This window comes from Manis javanica, chromosome 6, assembly GCF_040802235.1.
Source record: "Manis javanica isolate MJ-LG chromosome 6, MJ_LKY, whole genome shotgun sequence".
In the NCBI taxonomy this organism is placed as follows: Eukaryota; Metazoa; Chordata; class Mammalia; order Pholidota; family Manidae; genus Manis; species Manis javanica.
Window position 1 is genome coordinate 144,720,352 of NC_133161.1, and position 15,345 is coordinate 144,735,696.

The 15,345-nt window shown below is 52.4% G+C and overlaps 1 protein-coding gene and 1 pseudogene across 4 annotated transcripts; one reads left to right on the plus strand and one right to left on the minus strand.

The window, feature by feature from the left end:
* Nucleotides 1–171: 171 nt before the first annotated feature.
* On the minus strand, nucleotides 172–10,943 carry C2CD2L (C2CD2 like). Of its 4 annotated transcripts, none has more exons than XM_036992863.2 (14): nucleotides 10,254–10,943; nucleotides 8,171–8,266; nucleotides 7,681–7,800; nucleotides 7,399–7,509; nucleotides 7,192–7,308; nucleotides 6,997–7,108; nucleotides 6,746–6,854; nucleotides 5,977–6,041; nucleotides 5,763–5,890; nucleotides 5,498–5,672; nucleotides 4,675–4,776; nucleotides 4,404–4,540; nucleotides 4,032–4,317; nucleotides 172–3,014 (listed from the first exon to the last, which is right to left on the minus strand). In XM_036992863.2, the coding sequence occupies exons 1-14, from the start codon at nucleotides 10,605–10,607 to the stop codon at nucleotides 2,803–2,805; spliced, it is 2,124 nt and encodes a 707-aa protein (XP_036848758.1). In that variant the 5' UTR covers nucleotides 10,608–10,943; the 3' UTR covers nucleotides 172–2,802. The 4 variants fall into 4 exon arrangements, with proteins under 4 accessions (XP_036848758.1, XP_036848757.1, XP_036848756.1 ...); XM_036992862.2 differs by having other exon boundaries at nucleotides 4,404–4,537; nucleotides 4,675–4,779; XM_036992861.2 differs by having other exon boundaries at nucleotides 4,675–4,779.
* Nucleotides 10,944–12,622: 1,679 nt separating this feature from the next.
* Nucleotides 12,623–14,021, plus strand: LOC108390906 (large ribosomal subunit protein uL5-like; annotated as a pseudogene).
* Nucleotides 14,022–15,345: the final 1,324 nt, after the last annotated feature.

Here is a 15,345-nt window from a genome sequence, read left to right on the forward strand (position 1 = left end):
AAGCCCATATAACTTACAGAGTCAGGAAACACATTAAATGTTTGATATAAATAAAATGAAATTAAAGACACCGTTAAGAATAGTAAAATCAAGTTCGTGTATGAAGTTTGTTACTAACAACAGTGAATTACAGCTTTGTCCCTATTTTAAAATAGGAGTTTCAAAACGTAATTCAAAAGTAACAAAAATATGTTCTCACTTTTATTCATTCAAAAGTACAGTTATATTAATACTTCGCAAAATGCCAACCTTATTCTAATTCATATTTACACCACTGGAGATAGCTTTTAGCTTTAATTTAGCAATTTTATGGAAAAAAAAAAGTCATTCACAGAACAGTGTAGAATCAAACGATATTTTACAGAGCAAAAATTTCAGAATAGCTCTGGGATCCACACATATGTTTCCAGAATTTGAGACAGTGTCTGTCTAGCATAGTGCACTTCCATCTCAATCTGCTTCTCTTGAAAACAGACCACAATTTTGGCTGGATAATTCAGATGTATCCTGAGATTTGTTCTTTAAAAGCTGCCACGAAGACTTAAAGTATAATTCATACTTATCAAGAGCTGTGAATATCTTCTGAAAGTATAAAGTGGATAAAATTGATTATATTTTGTAGTTCATTTAAAATTCCCAATTTTTGACATGTGATCAGGCTCTTTACTACAAAATATGCAATTCCATTGCTCTCTGGGCAGCTCAGCAAAGGAAGCTGTGTACAACTTCCAGTTACCATTCACTCAATCCACAGGTCCAGTGGGAATCTGGATACCTGCCCTCTCAACAAAAGTTTCCTGTGAAATTTCAAGTTCGGTGTGTTTGGCTATCTGGTTATATAAACTGCTCCTCTGTGAACCACTGAGTTGCATTTCTCAGATCAGGTGAAATAGCCTGATAAATCTCTGAGTTTTCATGACCTAGAGTTGAGCATACTGCTATATACAAATAACCAAAAACCCATACCCTGCCACTTTCTGAATATCCCATACTCTGTGACTGGCATGAAGAGAAGCATGGGGGAATATCAACAATTCATGCCACCCACACAAAGGCATGTACCCTGATTCCCCTGTGATGTAGGTGAGTCACAGTGGCAAGGCTGGAAGTGACCTGAATGATTATCTAGGCCACCCTTGTAGAGATGAGGAAGGTGAGGTCCAGAAAGGAGAAGTGGTCACTTGGTGTGTCTGTGACGCACTCAGGTTTTGTGTTCCTGGTCCAGTGCTGTCTGACATCCTGCAGCAGCCTGCCTGGTACACGTCCTGTGTAAGGTCCGAGAGCACAGGAACGAGGGACAGAGAGTTTGCTAGTATCCATACTCCCTGAAACTTGCCCACATTTAGGAATGAGACTTTTTATTATGATGAAACCCTTGTAAGACTTCCCCTTCCCAATGTGGCTCTTCTGAGGCAACTGTTCACATTATTCAGCACTGACTATATGCCAGCAGAGTTCTAAGAGCTTTCCTCATTTACTTCTCGCCCATAGCCGAATTATAGCGATTATAATCCACAGTCCCTATTTTACAGATGAGAAAACTGAGGCACTCTGAGGTTATATAACTTGCCCAAGGTCACACAGGTAGTTGGGTTGAGACTGAAATCCAGGCAGTCTAGATCCAGAGGCCATGCTCTGGCCTCCATTCTATCCTGGAAGGAGCAGCCCATTCAAGAAAGGGAAATGAAGATGCTGTACTAGCCCACTGACTTCTTTTCCTGATTGACTTCTTCTGCTACAACTTCCCCCTCTAAAGACTCTTGCTCTCCCATACTCTCCCTTCATGTCCCTTCCCCTCTGCAGGAACTTAGCAGATCCAGTATGTGTATCACCTACACCACATCACTATCTGGGCCCCCGTCTCTGAACCGCCCACTGTCAATGCCACAGCCTTGCTGATCACTCACCTTTCCAAGGATAGCCAGTTGTCCAGTTTATAAACTCCAATTTGACTTTAATTTAATAAATTAAATTCCAAGCCATCACACAGCAATGGACATCATCATCTCCTAACATACAGAGGTGCGGCCCTGCTTTTGCTCCATCATCAATCATCACACAGTCTTTAAATAAAGCCCCTAAAGCCATCTCTGTGGAAGGCTTCCCACCAAGCTCCTGGCTCCCTCCTTCCAAAAGAGCCACTGCTCACAGAGAAGGCATCAAGTACAAAAATGGTAATAAAGAGGGAGGGCAGGATAAGGAGCATGAGGGGAGGCAAGGAGGTGGGGAGTACCTGCCCCCCATCCCGGGCACCGGCCCGGCTTCCTGTGAGCTGCCAGTGTCCTCAGAGGCAGACATAGGTGCTGGTCGCAGTGGGGACCTGAGGGAGGCATGGGAACTCCGTTCCAAAGGGAACTGCCTACCCTCCTGCGACAGGAAAGAAGGGTCACCTGGGAGACACCCTCTCTCACCTGTTCACTGAGGGTCCTAGATCACACGTATAAATAGAAAAGAGAATAAATAAGGGAGGAAGGATCAGCTGAGGAGCTGAGCACCCTGGGACTCCCCTGCAGGGCCAGTGTCAATAGCAGGCAACCGGTTCTGAGGAATGCCCACACATGCCAAGAGAGAGCCCCCCTCTTCCTCCCAGCCACCCACTCCCTCTTCTATGTCCTCAGCACAGGTGCCCGCCTCTCGTGTGCTTCCCGTTGCAAGTTCCCTTCCAACGGGCCCCACAGCCCAGGGCAGACAGGACTTGCCTGGCCCAGGCTATTGGGAACCCAGGAGGGGAATGGAAGGGGATGTGTGCAATGGGCAGAGAGGACTCCCGCCCATTCCTAGTTCTGGAGGCGAGGAGGGCCCTCAGAGCTGGGGGCTAGGGTTGCCATTGGCCTTGGGTTTGGATTTGAAGGAAAAGCGCTTGATGAGGCGGCGAGAAAAGCTGCCGGCCTTCTTCCGGACACTGGGCGCGGCTGTCGTGTTGGAGAGGTCGTCATGTGACTGGCTCAGGCCGGCTTCCTTCTGCCGGGGCTTCCGCCGGAAGATGAGCTTCGTGCCACTGCGCAGGAAACTCACTGTGGGAGAAGAGGGGAGGCTGAGGCAGAGAAGAGGGGAGCAGCAGGGATGGGGCAGGGTGGGGGGCAGACAGAGGACCAGGGATGGAGGATCGAAGACGTGGAACAGAACAGTCCCTGGGCCTGGAATCCAGGCATCCTTAGGAAAGAAAGTGGAGACAAAACATGCCCTTCATCCTTCCTAAGGAAAACTGGTGGTGCTCATGGGATTCTGGGCGCACTCTCGACCAGTGCCCCTGAGGGGGAATATCAGGGGGCCAGCTGTTCTGTAAGGTCAGACTGATGATTGGGCCACTTCACTGTGGAAAGGCAAGGGCTAAGCAGAAGGTGTTCCTAAAGCCTATAAAGCCTTGGAGGGACAAAGTGGGTTGACAGCAGCTCATCGGCCAAATTCCAGGATGGGAGCAGGAAGCAGTTTGGAATACTCCAAAGAGGTAAATTCAGGAGCAGTCTACTAAGAAAGGTGCTTATACAACAGGCTTTGGACTCGGGTATCTCATTATCCCAAGAGGTGATACAGGCTTAAATCATAATTAGATAAGTACATTTGTGGTTGACAGACTCATTGGCAGAGTGATGAAAATGAGGGCAAGCCTCCCATTCTTAGACATGTCAAGTGCCACAGCCATCCACGGACTATGCTCGAGGGACACTTCTAGGTGGGCCCAGGGGAGGATTCCTCATACCCAGGGGAGAGGGTACAGGATGAAAGGGAAGGAAAAAAAGAAGAAAAAGAGAAGTAAGATCTTTAGACCCAGGAAGAAAGAAAAATGGAGGTAAAGGTAAATAGCTCGGCATCCCTTCCTATCACCCATGCCTGTCAGATCCAAGCCAGGACCTGAGGCATCAGGTTCTCCCTCCTGACTCTAGGATGCCTGAAACAGGCTAGGAATGGTGACGATCCCTTGTGGGGGGAGAAAGGTAAATTGGCTTGTGGCTCCCATGACCCTGAGTGTCCAGCAGGACCCAGGTCAGGATACTGGATATAGGGGGAGGAGGCTACTAATGTCTCCCCACCTTTGTGGTCCTTGAGGCTGCGGGTCTCCAGGGCACCAGTAGACCCTGTTTCCGACTCGACATCATCCACAGATGGCCTCTCGGAAATGTCCGAACGTGTCGTCTCATCTGCTTCCTGAACACTCGTAGGGCTGGAGAGGGCATCTAGAGGTCCTGGGGACGTGGCTGGTGGGTCTGAGGGAGGGGAAGAGGGACCTCCGCTGGTCCCTGCCTCATCCTGCAGTGAGGTTTCCAGGGATGCTGCATAGCCCAGGGACAGTGCCAATTCGTCCTGAGCAACAGGCACCTGGCAGGAGTGACACGTTTTAATGGGCAGGAGTGACCCATTAGGGTTTTCTCCTACCCCAGCTCATCCGCCCAGAGTGCTGTTACCTTGGAAACACCAGAGATGATGAGAGTGCTACGCTTGGTGGGCGTCTTCCTGGCGGCCCGCCCGCTCGGCTCAGTCAGCTGGCGGATCGCTGTCTCCGCTACAGGGTCCAAGCCGTTGGAAAGGTGGCTCTCCCCTGCTGGGAGTACAGAGGATGGGTAACTCCTTCCCGACTCCTTCTTGGACTTCGTCTCCTGGGCCCCACCCAAAGCGGTTTTTGCTTCTGGTGCCCTGATGCCAACCAGCACTCACACTTCCCAATTCCCCACTCACGGCTGCTGCTGTGGGAGGCACTGCTAGGGCCGCTGCTCTCACTCAGCACGGTTGTTGTCTTCTCAGTCACCTCCACCTTGGACGGGGAGCGGGAGGGGGAGTCTGCTGGGTGGGGGAGGGTCAGTGAGCTGGGGGTGCTTCAGTGTGGCCCCCCCACCCCTACCGTCTTTGTTGAGATGCAGATTTCAGTTGACTCAGAGACCAGGGGTGACTAAGGCATGATTAGTCATGGGGGTGATTAAGATGTCATGGGAACAAAAAGACACAATTGGAACCAATGGGAGTGTGGGAAAGTGCCATAGGGTCCGCTGAGGCTGTGGGAAGATGCCATGAAAATATTGAGTGTGCACAGAGGCACAGAGGTCCACAAGAGGTACGGGGAATTCCATGGGATCCCTGGTGATGGGAGCGATATCCTGGGGGGGGGGCCCTAGGAGTGGGAGAAGTACCACGGAGGCCACTGGGTTTGGTGGAGGGGCCCCAAGGGTGCTGGCGGCTTGAGGCAAGAGGGAGGGACAATTAGGCACTCGGGGCTGGGGAAAAGGAAGGGAAGAGACCTGTGAAGAGACAGAAGGGGACATGCGGAAGTGGCAGGGCAAGGGTCCTGAATGAGGGGCCGGTAGATCCAGGGGGAAGAGGGAGGGACAGTTGAGGAAATGGAGGGATATAAGGGAAAGTTTGAGAGAGACAAAGAGAATGAGGAAGATGTGGCTAGAAAATGGGGAGTTGGAATTAGGGCTTTCCTTGGCTTTTCCCTGTCCTGCCAAGAATCTGTAGTCAGGAGCCCTGGGTAGAGCTGGCCTCCCAGGCTCCTCCTCTTTACCTAATTTGCCATCTACACGGGGCCGGGACTGGACGGTGGTGACCGTGGTGACAATGGTGCCATCGGGCATGATGGTCCGGTCCAGCTCAATCTTCTTGGTAGGTGTGATGCTGGGGCGTGGAGTGGAGGGGGTGGGAGTGCCCAGGCTCCGGGGGGAGCCCTCCTCATACTGAAGCTGCCAAGGGGTGGAAGAGCAAAAGGGTAGGGCCTCAAAGGCTGCCCTTCCCCTCGTCCTCCCGTCTTCCCCCAGGGGTCGGCTTCTCACCTCCACTGCTATGGTGGCCGCCAGTCCCAGGCCTTTCCCTGGCCCAGGGGTGAGTGGGCATACCTGTCTTCGGGACAGTGGTCTGGAAGGGGAGCCCACAGACAGGGTGGCCTGGCCCAAGACTTCAGCTGGGGAAAGGGCGGCATGGTGAGCTAGGCCCATGACCAGGCCCGGCTTGGCACCCACCCGGAGGTGCTTCCTGCCCCAGACTCACTGTCTCCACAGCTGCCGCTCCTCAGCACTTTGAGGGTCAGCTCCCGGCTCTGGGGGCCCAGATCCCTGTAGCCAAGAGGAGGGGCGGCAGGAAGGAAGAAGATTAGCAAACTGAGTCCCCCCAAGTTGATCATGGGCCAAAAGCAGAGAGAGATGTGCATAAGTAAGATGGAACAACTGCTCCAATCAGATTAATTCCTGCCTTCCAAACACTCCCTCTTCCCGAGAGAATGGGACAGGGCTTAAGTAGAGATGATGCTCCCCAGTGGAGCATTCAAGTCCCCCCGTGGTGCTCCCCACCCTGCTTTCCCCATGTCTCTCTCCATGTCAAATTGCCCTCTTTCTTTTGCTCAAGCTATTCCCTCTGCCAACACTTTCCTCTCACACTCTGTTGAAATCCTACTCTCACTCTAAGGTGTGATTTAAATGCCACCTCGTCTACGAAGCCTACTCCGATCCTTAGCCCCTATGAGAATTAATCTCTCCAGCTAGGTGCTCCCACGACACCTTACGTAAACCTTCTCTGGAGCACTTCTATCATCTTCTCTATGTACATCTGCCTCTGCCTGGAGAACTGGGAACAACTCAGGAGTAGGGGTGTCTCCTCGTCATGTTTGTATCCCCAGGACCTAGGCCAGGGCCTGGCACACAATAGGCGTTCACACCAAGGTTTACTGAAAACAGTCTGATTCATGCCAGGGTGATGCTGACAGTTTGTTCCTCAGTCTGCCCAAGAGAGTAGGGGTGGGGACAGGGGAGTCGCTCCTTACAATGCCAGGTCCTCGGTCCACTCCACCTGGGGACCAGCCTTCACGGGCTTGGTCCACTTCTGCTGCATGGGGTCGTCGAGCTCAGCTACACAACACAGTTCCCCAGGGCCTGTGATGAACCAGAAATTTTAAAAAGCTCAGATCAAAGACAGGAAGCCACTCAGGAATAGGGAGGCTGTGCCTGTGGCAGAGGGGCAGGCAGCACCTGCGACCAGGACTTCGGCAGTCTCCCAGCTGCCTCCAGCTCTCACCTTCCAGCTCACTTCCCAGGTGGGATGCCTGAAGCTGCCGCAGGAATAACCGGGTCAATCTGGGCATGGCTGGCTGGGCCTGAGCCACCATGGGTGGCTTCTCACTGGGTAACTATGAGAAGGAGGAGGTAAAAAGAACAAAAGTGTCCCAGGGACAGCATGCACGCCAACTGTTTGCTTCAGGCACCTACTCACCAGGCCTCCCGGGGCAGAGCAGGCCTTGAGGCTGACCATCATGGCGGGCTGGGTGCTGACTATGGCGTCCCTGATCAGTTCCTCAATAGTGGAGAGCTCCACTTGCTCCTCACCTCTCTGCATGGAGAAGAGAACAAAGAGGTGGCAGCCCCCAGAACTGCCAACCTCCCCTGCTCTGCCTCTCCTCTCCCAGCCCTGCTCCCTTACCTCCCTGGCCTGCAGCTTGGGAAGCACCGTCAGGCTGAGATCGGGGCGGTCAGTGAAGGCCCAGGATACAAGCAGCCCCTCATCAGGGATCTCCTCCAAGCTGACTTCCAACTGGGGACAAGGGACAAAGGGATTGGGCTGACTGGTCCCAACTACTACTCCTACTTCTCTCAACTCCCCAGGACCCTCCGTTCCAAATTCCATCCCAGAGAAACCGACCGGGAAAGGCTGAGGCAACGGGACCACCCCTTGCCCAACTCAGCTTCCTACATCCCCATCCACCTGTGTTAGTGGCAGTGTCAGAGTGACGTGGTAGGTCTCCATGGAGACGGCAGCGGGGGACTGCTGGGTCACAGAGACTGGGAACATCACCTCCTCAGCCAAGAGCTGGCAATGCAGCACCTGAGGCCAGCGAGGGATGGAGGCAAGGAGGGTGAGGCGTGACTGAAGGAAGGGTGCTCATCCCTGCCTTGCCCTTAGCAGACCCCACCCCATTCAGTTTTCCTGGGACTTCACTTTCTCAGCATCACAAACCCATAGGAGAATCTAATAAAAGTCAAACACTTCTCTCCAGAAACAGATACACACACGTATACTACATTTTGCATGTAACTCTAGTGGGATTCTCAGACCTCCTGAAGCCAATCCTTAGATCCCTAAGGCATTCAAAGACTTCAGGTTCACAGACTTCAGAGAAGCCCCAGACTAAAGGGAACTCTTGGGATCAGATCCACTCAGGCCTTAAAGAAGGCAGTGCCCATCAGACCCTTACCATGGTGTGTTCTGATTGGTCTACACAGGTCACATGGCTAATGTTGGCTCTGGGCGGGAGTTGAGGCACCTCCTCAAAGGCGATTTGGATGGAACTCTGAGGGAGCAACATGGGCATAGGATCAGGTCTCTAGAGCTTCCTACTGCAGGGCTGCCCTACTCAGTTGCTGGCTGGGCCCTGGCATTGCAGAGGACTCAGCTGTAGGTTGGCTTCCGGCCCCTCCTTGGCTCAGGGCTTTCCGACAGGGAGTGTTCTCCTCCAGCCATGCCTCTCCAGGGACCTGCAGCTGCTCGGGACAACGGGGGCGCTAGACCACTTCCGAACCGAGATCACCTTGATTCCTCCTGGAATACCCTCTCCTCCCTCCACCTTCCTCTTCATTCCCCACTCTACCCCCAAAGAAAGTTGTGCATAGAAAGACAATAATGATGATGTTGTTTGCCACCTATATGTAATAGCTGGGCAGAGACACAGTGAGCTATGGCTGAAAGTGGTAGGGACACTATATTCACGGCAAGAGCTGGAGAAACGAGACTAAGCCTTCCAGACAAATAGGATGTGGAGGTACAAGAGTGCAACTCTATTCATATTTTTGGAAATAAAGACTAGCTCAGCATGGCCTTGGGGAACTTTACCAGAGGGACTGGGAAGAAAAGAAAAGCAAGCTCAGAGAACTCAGGAGTCCAGGGACCTGCGTAATTCTGCAAGGTAGACAGCAGGGTTGTGTTAGGGAGCAGAAAACTGCCCTGTTTAGGTCTTGAAAGAGCTTCCTAATTCTTCCACCACAGTGGATGCAACCTACTGCAGGCCCATCTGGAGAGCAGGATGGGAGGAAGAATTGAGAAGCAGGCACAGACAGCTAGTAGCTCTTCCGTGGGTCGTGGGATGGAGGAAGCAAATCCATGGGGCTCATTTGCCTGCCAAACCAGGAGAAGCCAACTTTTGTTGCTGTCTTACTCCAAACCCAGGACCAGAGATAAGGGGAGATGGATGCTTGGAACCCCAATCTCCCCACCCCCTGCAAGGGAGGCCAATGTCCAGCTGAGTCAGCCATCCTAGGGAGTCACTCCTGACCCAGGGACAAGGTACAGGAAGAGCTGGGTGGAGGGGTGAGTTCAAGGTGTAGACTAACAGATGCCAATCTAGCTTTCTGCTGGCCAGCTGGCAGGGGAGACAGAGCAACTTCTTGTGTGGCCACTTCTGCTTCCAGGCATCAGAGGAGCTAGCTGGTAGAGCAAAAGCCCTCAGACTAGTGGTAGCTGTAAATGGAGAACCCTCTGAACCAAGGGGCTGATGGACTGTGATGGCAAAGAGAGATTACTGAGTCAGGATGGGAGGGGACCCCATGAGAGGGCAGCCTCTACCTCCCACCCCACCTCAGTCTTATGACCATGCTTCCTGCCCCACTTCCTGGGAGACCAGATGCCCGTGGTGCAATGGAAGGAAGTAGGCTGGGCTGGTTTGTGACTGACCCTCAAGGGGCAGCAGCTTCATGCTCATCTACTGGGAAGGGCATGGATTGTCGGTCTGCTCTCCACCTGCACACCTTTCCCTTGAAACATACACTGCAAGCATCATGAAGGATGTGTTAGACTGTAGCAGTGGAAATACTGAGGGGTTTAGGGGGCGTGTAATTCAGGCTCCTTGGGAATATGTCTGATGACACCAAGGATTTGAGGCATCAAATATTAAAGGGTGTGGCGGCATGAGGACCAAGCAAATTCCTTATGCAGGTGCACAGGTCTCCCTCCTACCCTCCCTCCCCCAACACAACCAACACAAGGTTAGGCGGAAGTGCCCTCAGGCACAGGGATTAGCGTTGCTATGAGAACAGCAACTTGTGCCTGGATTTGGAGCCAGAGAGTACCTTGATCACAAGAATAGAATATTGAGGACACAGCAGGATTTCTACAACCTTCAGCCTCACCTGCACTCTTTTCTCTGACCCCAGAGAGGAAGCAAGCCATGGGTTTCCCCAGGTGGTCCCCATGCCTGCCCATGCAGCCCTCCTGGCTTGAGCAGTCCCTCCTCTGGAAGGAAGGGCTTAGTGAGGGGACTACCTAGGTGTCCCTGTCCAACTCACCCCGTCCCTGCAGGCCTGCTCATTCAGCGCTCGCACCCAAGCCCGCTGCCAGTTCTCCCGGAAAGACTTGAAGGCGAAGAGCGACGCCAGGAGGCCCCGGACGCCTGGCTCCTCGGGGGCTCCGGCCCGAGACGGCCGAAACCGCAGCAGCGAGCGCCACACGCCCAGCTCCCGCAGGGGGCCCCCGGGCTCGGCAGCGAAGGCGGGTCCCGGGCGCCGGCTCCGGTGGGCCCGTACCAGCCACAAGCCCCGGGCATACTGCAACAGCCAGCCCAACACCGTGAGCACCGAGGCGGCGAACAGGATCAGCAGGGCCGCCCAGCCCACGTCCCGCTGCACCCAGCCCAGATCCATGCTCCGCGCGGGCTCCGGTCCCGGCTCGGCCTCAGCCGCTGCCCCGGGGGAGCATGGCCCGGGCGGGCCGCGGGGCGGAGGCGGGCTCCCCCGGGGCTGGGCGTGCGGGCTAGGGGTCTTTCCGGGACTGGGTGCCCGGGACTAGTGGATGCCACGGATCGATGAGAAGACTCCTGCACGTTCGCGACGCCGGGGTCCCTCTCCGTGGCCCGGGTCCCTCCTCGGTTGACCTGGCAGTCCGACTAGGGTGAGTCGCCGGCCAGAGCCAGACTCCTCCCACGGCTTGAGCTCCGCCAGACCTCGTCTGCAGAGGCGCGGGGGCTCGCGGACCGGCACCGGCTCCGGAAGGGCTGCGTGCGCAGAACTGACACTGACAACACGGCCGGCGCACCGCCCCCACCCGCCCTTAAAGGAGCCGCACCCGCGCGGGGCGGGGCTTGGGCTTTGGCGCCGGAGAGGGGCGGGAGGACCACGCGCGAGGGAAGGAGGTTCTGGGATTGATAACAGGCAGCACCTATGGCCACCACGCCCATGCTGGAGTCGGGGTAGTACCCCTTCCCCGAGGTCACGGCAAGAGTGGGCAAGGGTAACTTCGCCCACCGGAGATGCCGCTTCTGCCTTCCTCTTAGATATCTATCGTTTGGCTATCTGTGGGGTTCAGGGGGTGACCCTGTGGATATTATCGCCCCCTTCTCGAAACAGCCCTAGGCTCAACAGCTTCTTAGTTCCCATTTCCTGACCCAAGGTAGGCCCTGGGTGAGTAGGTGCAGAGAATCCCTCCTAGAGAGAAGTGCCTGGCCGAGATGAGCTGACACCCACCACAGAGAAAGAGGCACCCAACCTGGTAGAGGTTGAGAGTAGATTAGGAATATTAAATCTCTTCCACCCCCCTTCCCAAAGGAGCTAGGGCCCAGGAACACCCAACTAACTTCCTCGCTCGCTCGTGTGGGTTTGTTCTGGAGATACTTCCCAACCCTGGGGCTGCTTCTGTTTTTAAAAATAATATATTTCCATAGTAACAGCTCCTGCTTAGGGAGCACGTGTTGAGGGGGTGGTGATGAGGAAGGAGCTGGCAGCCTAGCACAGGACTATCCATAGATGCAGCCAGAAGACCCTACCATCCAAATAGGTGACATCCTGAGAAGCACCCCCAGAATGATATTGGTACTTCCCTTTTCCTAGATTTAAGGGAGTGGATTCCATCCCTATAGGACAGGGGCTTGTTATTGCTTTCCGGAGAAATTGCAGGGAAATCCTGCAAAAGGATTCAAAGGAATCCCCATTCCCCCAAGAGGCTTTTCTTTTCCACATGTATTTGGCAAAGTCTTCAGCACACAGTCCCTTCCTTAGGTAAACAGGGGAACATTCAAATCTCTCCCAGATCTGTCCAGTAGTCTGAGGAATGAATACATTGGAGTAAACAATACCTTCCCAAGTGTGGGGTTGCAGAGATTGGGAGAACCTGCCAGGTGAGCGACAAGGTGCCAGAGCCAGAGGGGGCGGGAGGGTAGCCTGCAGCATCCCTGGATTTTACTGCAAAGAATGATGGATGCAGGGGTGACGGGGTAATCTTGCTATAGCCCTGCCTGTGCATCATCACTGGACTCCAAAAACAATGGAAGATTCTTAAGAGTGTATGTTTCTAACCTTTACGGAAGGAGAAAACATGAAATGGAGGGAGGAGAGGTCAGGGTCAGCATGCAGGGATGCAGGAGGATGCAGTCAGTGGACAGAGCAGCTAGGGCTCGGGGAGCAGGTTACGTGGGAAGTTGTCCAGAAGAGCACTCTGCTCCCAAGAGTGCTTCCTCAGGAACCTCCCCCGGCCTCCCAGGGATCTCATTTCTCTGTGTTCCTGGATTTCCTTCTTCAGCTCCTTCACTGAGCACTCGGTCCTGTGCTGCAGATACTGCTGCACGGTTCAGTCTTACACGAGTCTCCCTAGTTAGTCTCCCCAGTCTTCCTTCTACTTGCTATTTACACCTCTAGCATTTATTTCATTCGGCCTTACAGTCTCACTGGTCGTTTCTACATCGATGTTCGTGCTCACCGGGAAGCTGTTTAAGAGTGGGGCCCCACTGTTCTCCACCATGGCGGATCAAGGTCAAAAGGAGAATCCCATGTAGGAATTTCACATCCACGGGGTCTGCCTCAACATCTGTGTTGGAGAGAGTGGAGACAGACTGACTCCGGACAGCCAAGGTGCTGGAGCAGCTCACAAGCCAGACCCCGGTGTTTTCAAAAGCTCAGTAGACCGTGAGGTCCTTCAGCATCAGGAGTGATGAAAAGATTGACATCCACTGCATAGTCCGAGAGGTCAAGGCAGAAGAAATAATGGAAAAAGGTCTAACGGTGTGGAAGTATGAGTTAAGAAAAAAATAACTTTTCAGATACTGGAAACTTTGGTTTGGGGATCCAGGAACACATTGATCTGGGGACCAAATAGGACCTGAACATTGGTATCTGCAGCCTGGACTTACATGTGGTGCTGGGTAGGCCAGTTTCAGCATCGCAGACAAGAAGCGCAGGACAGGCTGCACTGGAGCTAAACACAGAGTCAGCAAAGAGAAGGCCATGCCTATATGATAGGATCATCCTTCCTGGAAAATCAATACTCATTTCTATCCAAAAGGCCAATAAAAAGTTTTCAATCAAATGTTCAAAACAAAACAAAAACAGTGGGTACCTGTCCTACTCATCTCTCTTCCCTCCTTCAACAAAGGTGCTTTATAATATGCTGAAGTAGACTCCTTGGGGGAAACTGCATTTATGTCACTTTGTGTCCCCATAGTACTTAAATTTCCCATGACACAATAGGGATTTTACAAATTCTTTATAATTGTCTAACAAAAAATATTCCATTGTATATGTAACCACTAAGAATTTCTATATTGTTCCCATCTTTAGAAAATTCATTCATTTCAGCCCAATGGAATGGGTGATACTGGAGCTTGCTTTCACCTAACAACTTTTGACACACTTACAGGGGAAAGGCAGGAAAAAAAGAGTAACTCAACTGCCTGGAAAGAGCCCCAGATATGGTAATACAAGTATCATAGCCTCCGACTATACAAAGCTGTCTCATGGGTTTTCTAGGCACTGTGAAACCGTTCTGGAACAGGTTGGTTGGGCAGTCAGACTTACTCTCGTGCCTTGGTCTCGCTCTCTGTGAGGCACTCCTACTGGGAGATGCACATCTCAGACACTGTCTTCTCAGCCCAAGAAACCGGCAGAACCCAGTGACAACACACCTGGTCTATAAGTCACAGGACCAGTCTCAGTGTTCAGGCAAATGTTTTGAACTTTTACCAGAAAAGACAAAATTGCAAGTGTAGCCAAGTCATGTGTGTGTTTGTTTCTCCTGATAGTCTGACAATCAACTGGACATTTGTTATCATGGAAACAAAAACATTCAGATTATATGACAAGTTATCTAAGTAACCATGTTCTGATGGTAATGTACACTGGATGATGAATCCCTAGTGCTGCGTCTTTGAAGAAGTTCCCCCCCACTCCAGTGCAGGGAAGAGCTGATGATATCTGGATAAGAAAGAGACAGAAGTTCCCAATACGAGGCTGGGAAGGAAGATGTATTAGGATTGACCTCCAAATAAAAAAGGAAATAGATACAGACTGTCCCTCAGGTCTCCAGGGAGTCTCAGCCTGCTCCTGATCAACAAGATAATCCATGCAGGCTCCTCTGGGGCTCCCACAAGCTCCTCGTTGCCACCTGCTCCTGGAGTCTCACTTGCCCTTCCACTCTTACCACCTGCTGAAATCTTTGGAGATTATACTCTTCTGCAGTGTCCTCTCACTTCCCCTGGTTGCAACTAATTGCTCTCTGCAGGTGCTCCTAGTGTCCTACTTACCTCTTTCAGACCCAGATTCATCATGTGTGATGATACCTTGCAGACAGATTTCTGTGTGTCCTTAGCCCCATGAGAACACCCTGTGGAAAAAAAACACTTGCCTCTAGGGAGTTTCCAGTCTGAGAGGCACAAATGTGCGCGCGCGCACACACACACACACACACACACACACACACACACACACACGGAAAAATAATACCTGTGGGATAATAAATACTGAAAAATTAGTGGAACACTATCAAGTAAATTACTGGAATTACCTTATATATTTGTAAAGTATATTTTATACATATGTGTTTTTTTTTATTAGAGCCGTCTCCAAATAGAAGGGGTATTTCACACATGGTTTTGAGAGACAGGAGGGACTATCTTTGGCCTAAAAAAGTCAACCAGACCCTGACTCCTAGAGCAAGTCATTTTTGAAAGACTGGACGAAGTGTCAAGACACTTGAGTCGTCTCTGAACTCCCTGGTCGTGATTCCCTCTCTGAAGAAAGTAAATTATTTGCCAGAGAACGTGTGGATGAACGAAAGAGAATGAAGATATTGGTGAAACTGTTCCTTGCAAGGAAACAGGTGCTAAGCCAAAGGCACCTGGAATAAGAAACCTGCCTGGGGGTTCTTCCGGCTCACAGGAAGCCATGTGTGGGCCTGATCTCCTGCTTCCTTAGCTCTTTCCAAGGCCTCAAGCCTCACGTCCTCGGTTTGGGAGCTTAGCACAAAGCAGTGACCCAGGACGGAGGAAGGTCATGTACCGGGTTAAATCCAAAACCTGGGGACACTCCCAGCCCCGTCAGTGGGGAAGTGCGCCTCTGGGTTGCCCGGCAACTAGCTACTACTGCAGGTGCAGAAGACGAAGGAAAAGGACCTGGA

Excerpts from the sequence above, each read along its gene's own strand:
- C2CD2L (XM_036992861.2), bottom strand. The coding sequence starts at position 10,607 with ATGGATCTGGGCTGGGTGCAGCGGGACGTGGGCTGGGCGGCCCTGCTG. Across the intron at positions 7,801-8,170 it reads ACCAATCAGAACACACCATG|GTGCTGCATTGCCAGCTCTT; the intron begins GTAAGGGTCTGA and ends CGCTGGCCTCAG. Across the intron at positions 5,891-5,976 it reads GAGCGGCAGCTGTGGAGACA|CTGAAGTCTTGGGCCAGGCC; the intron begins GTGAGTCTGGGG and ends CCCTTTCCCCAG.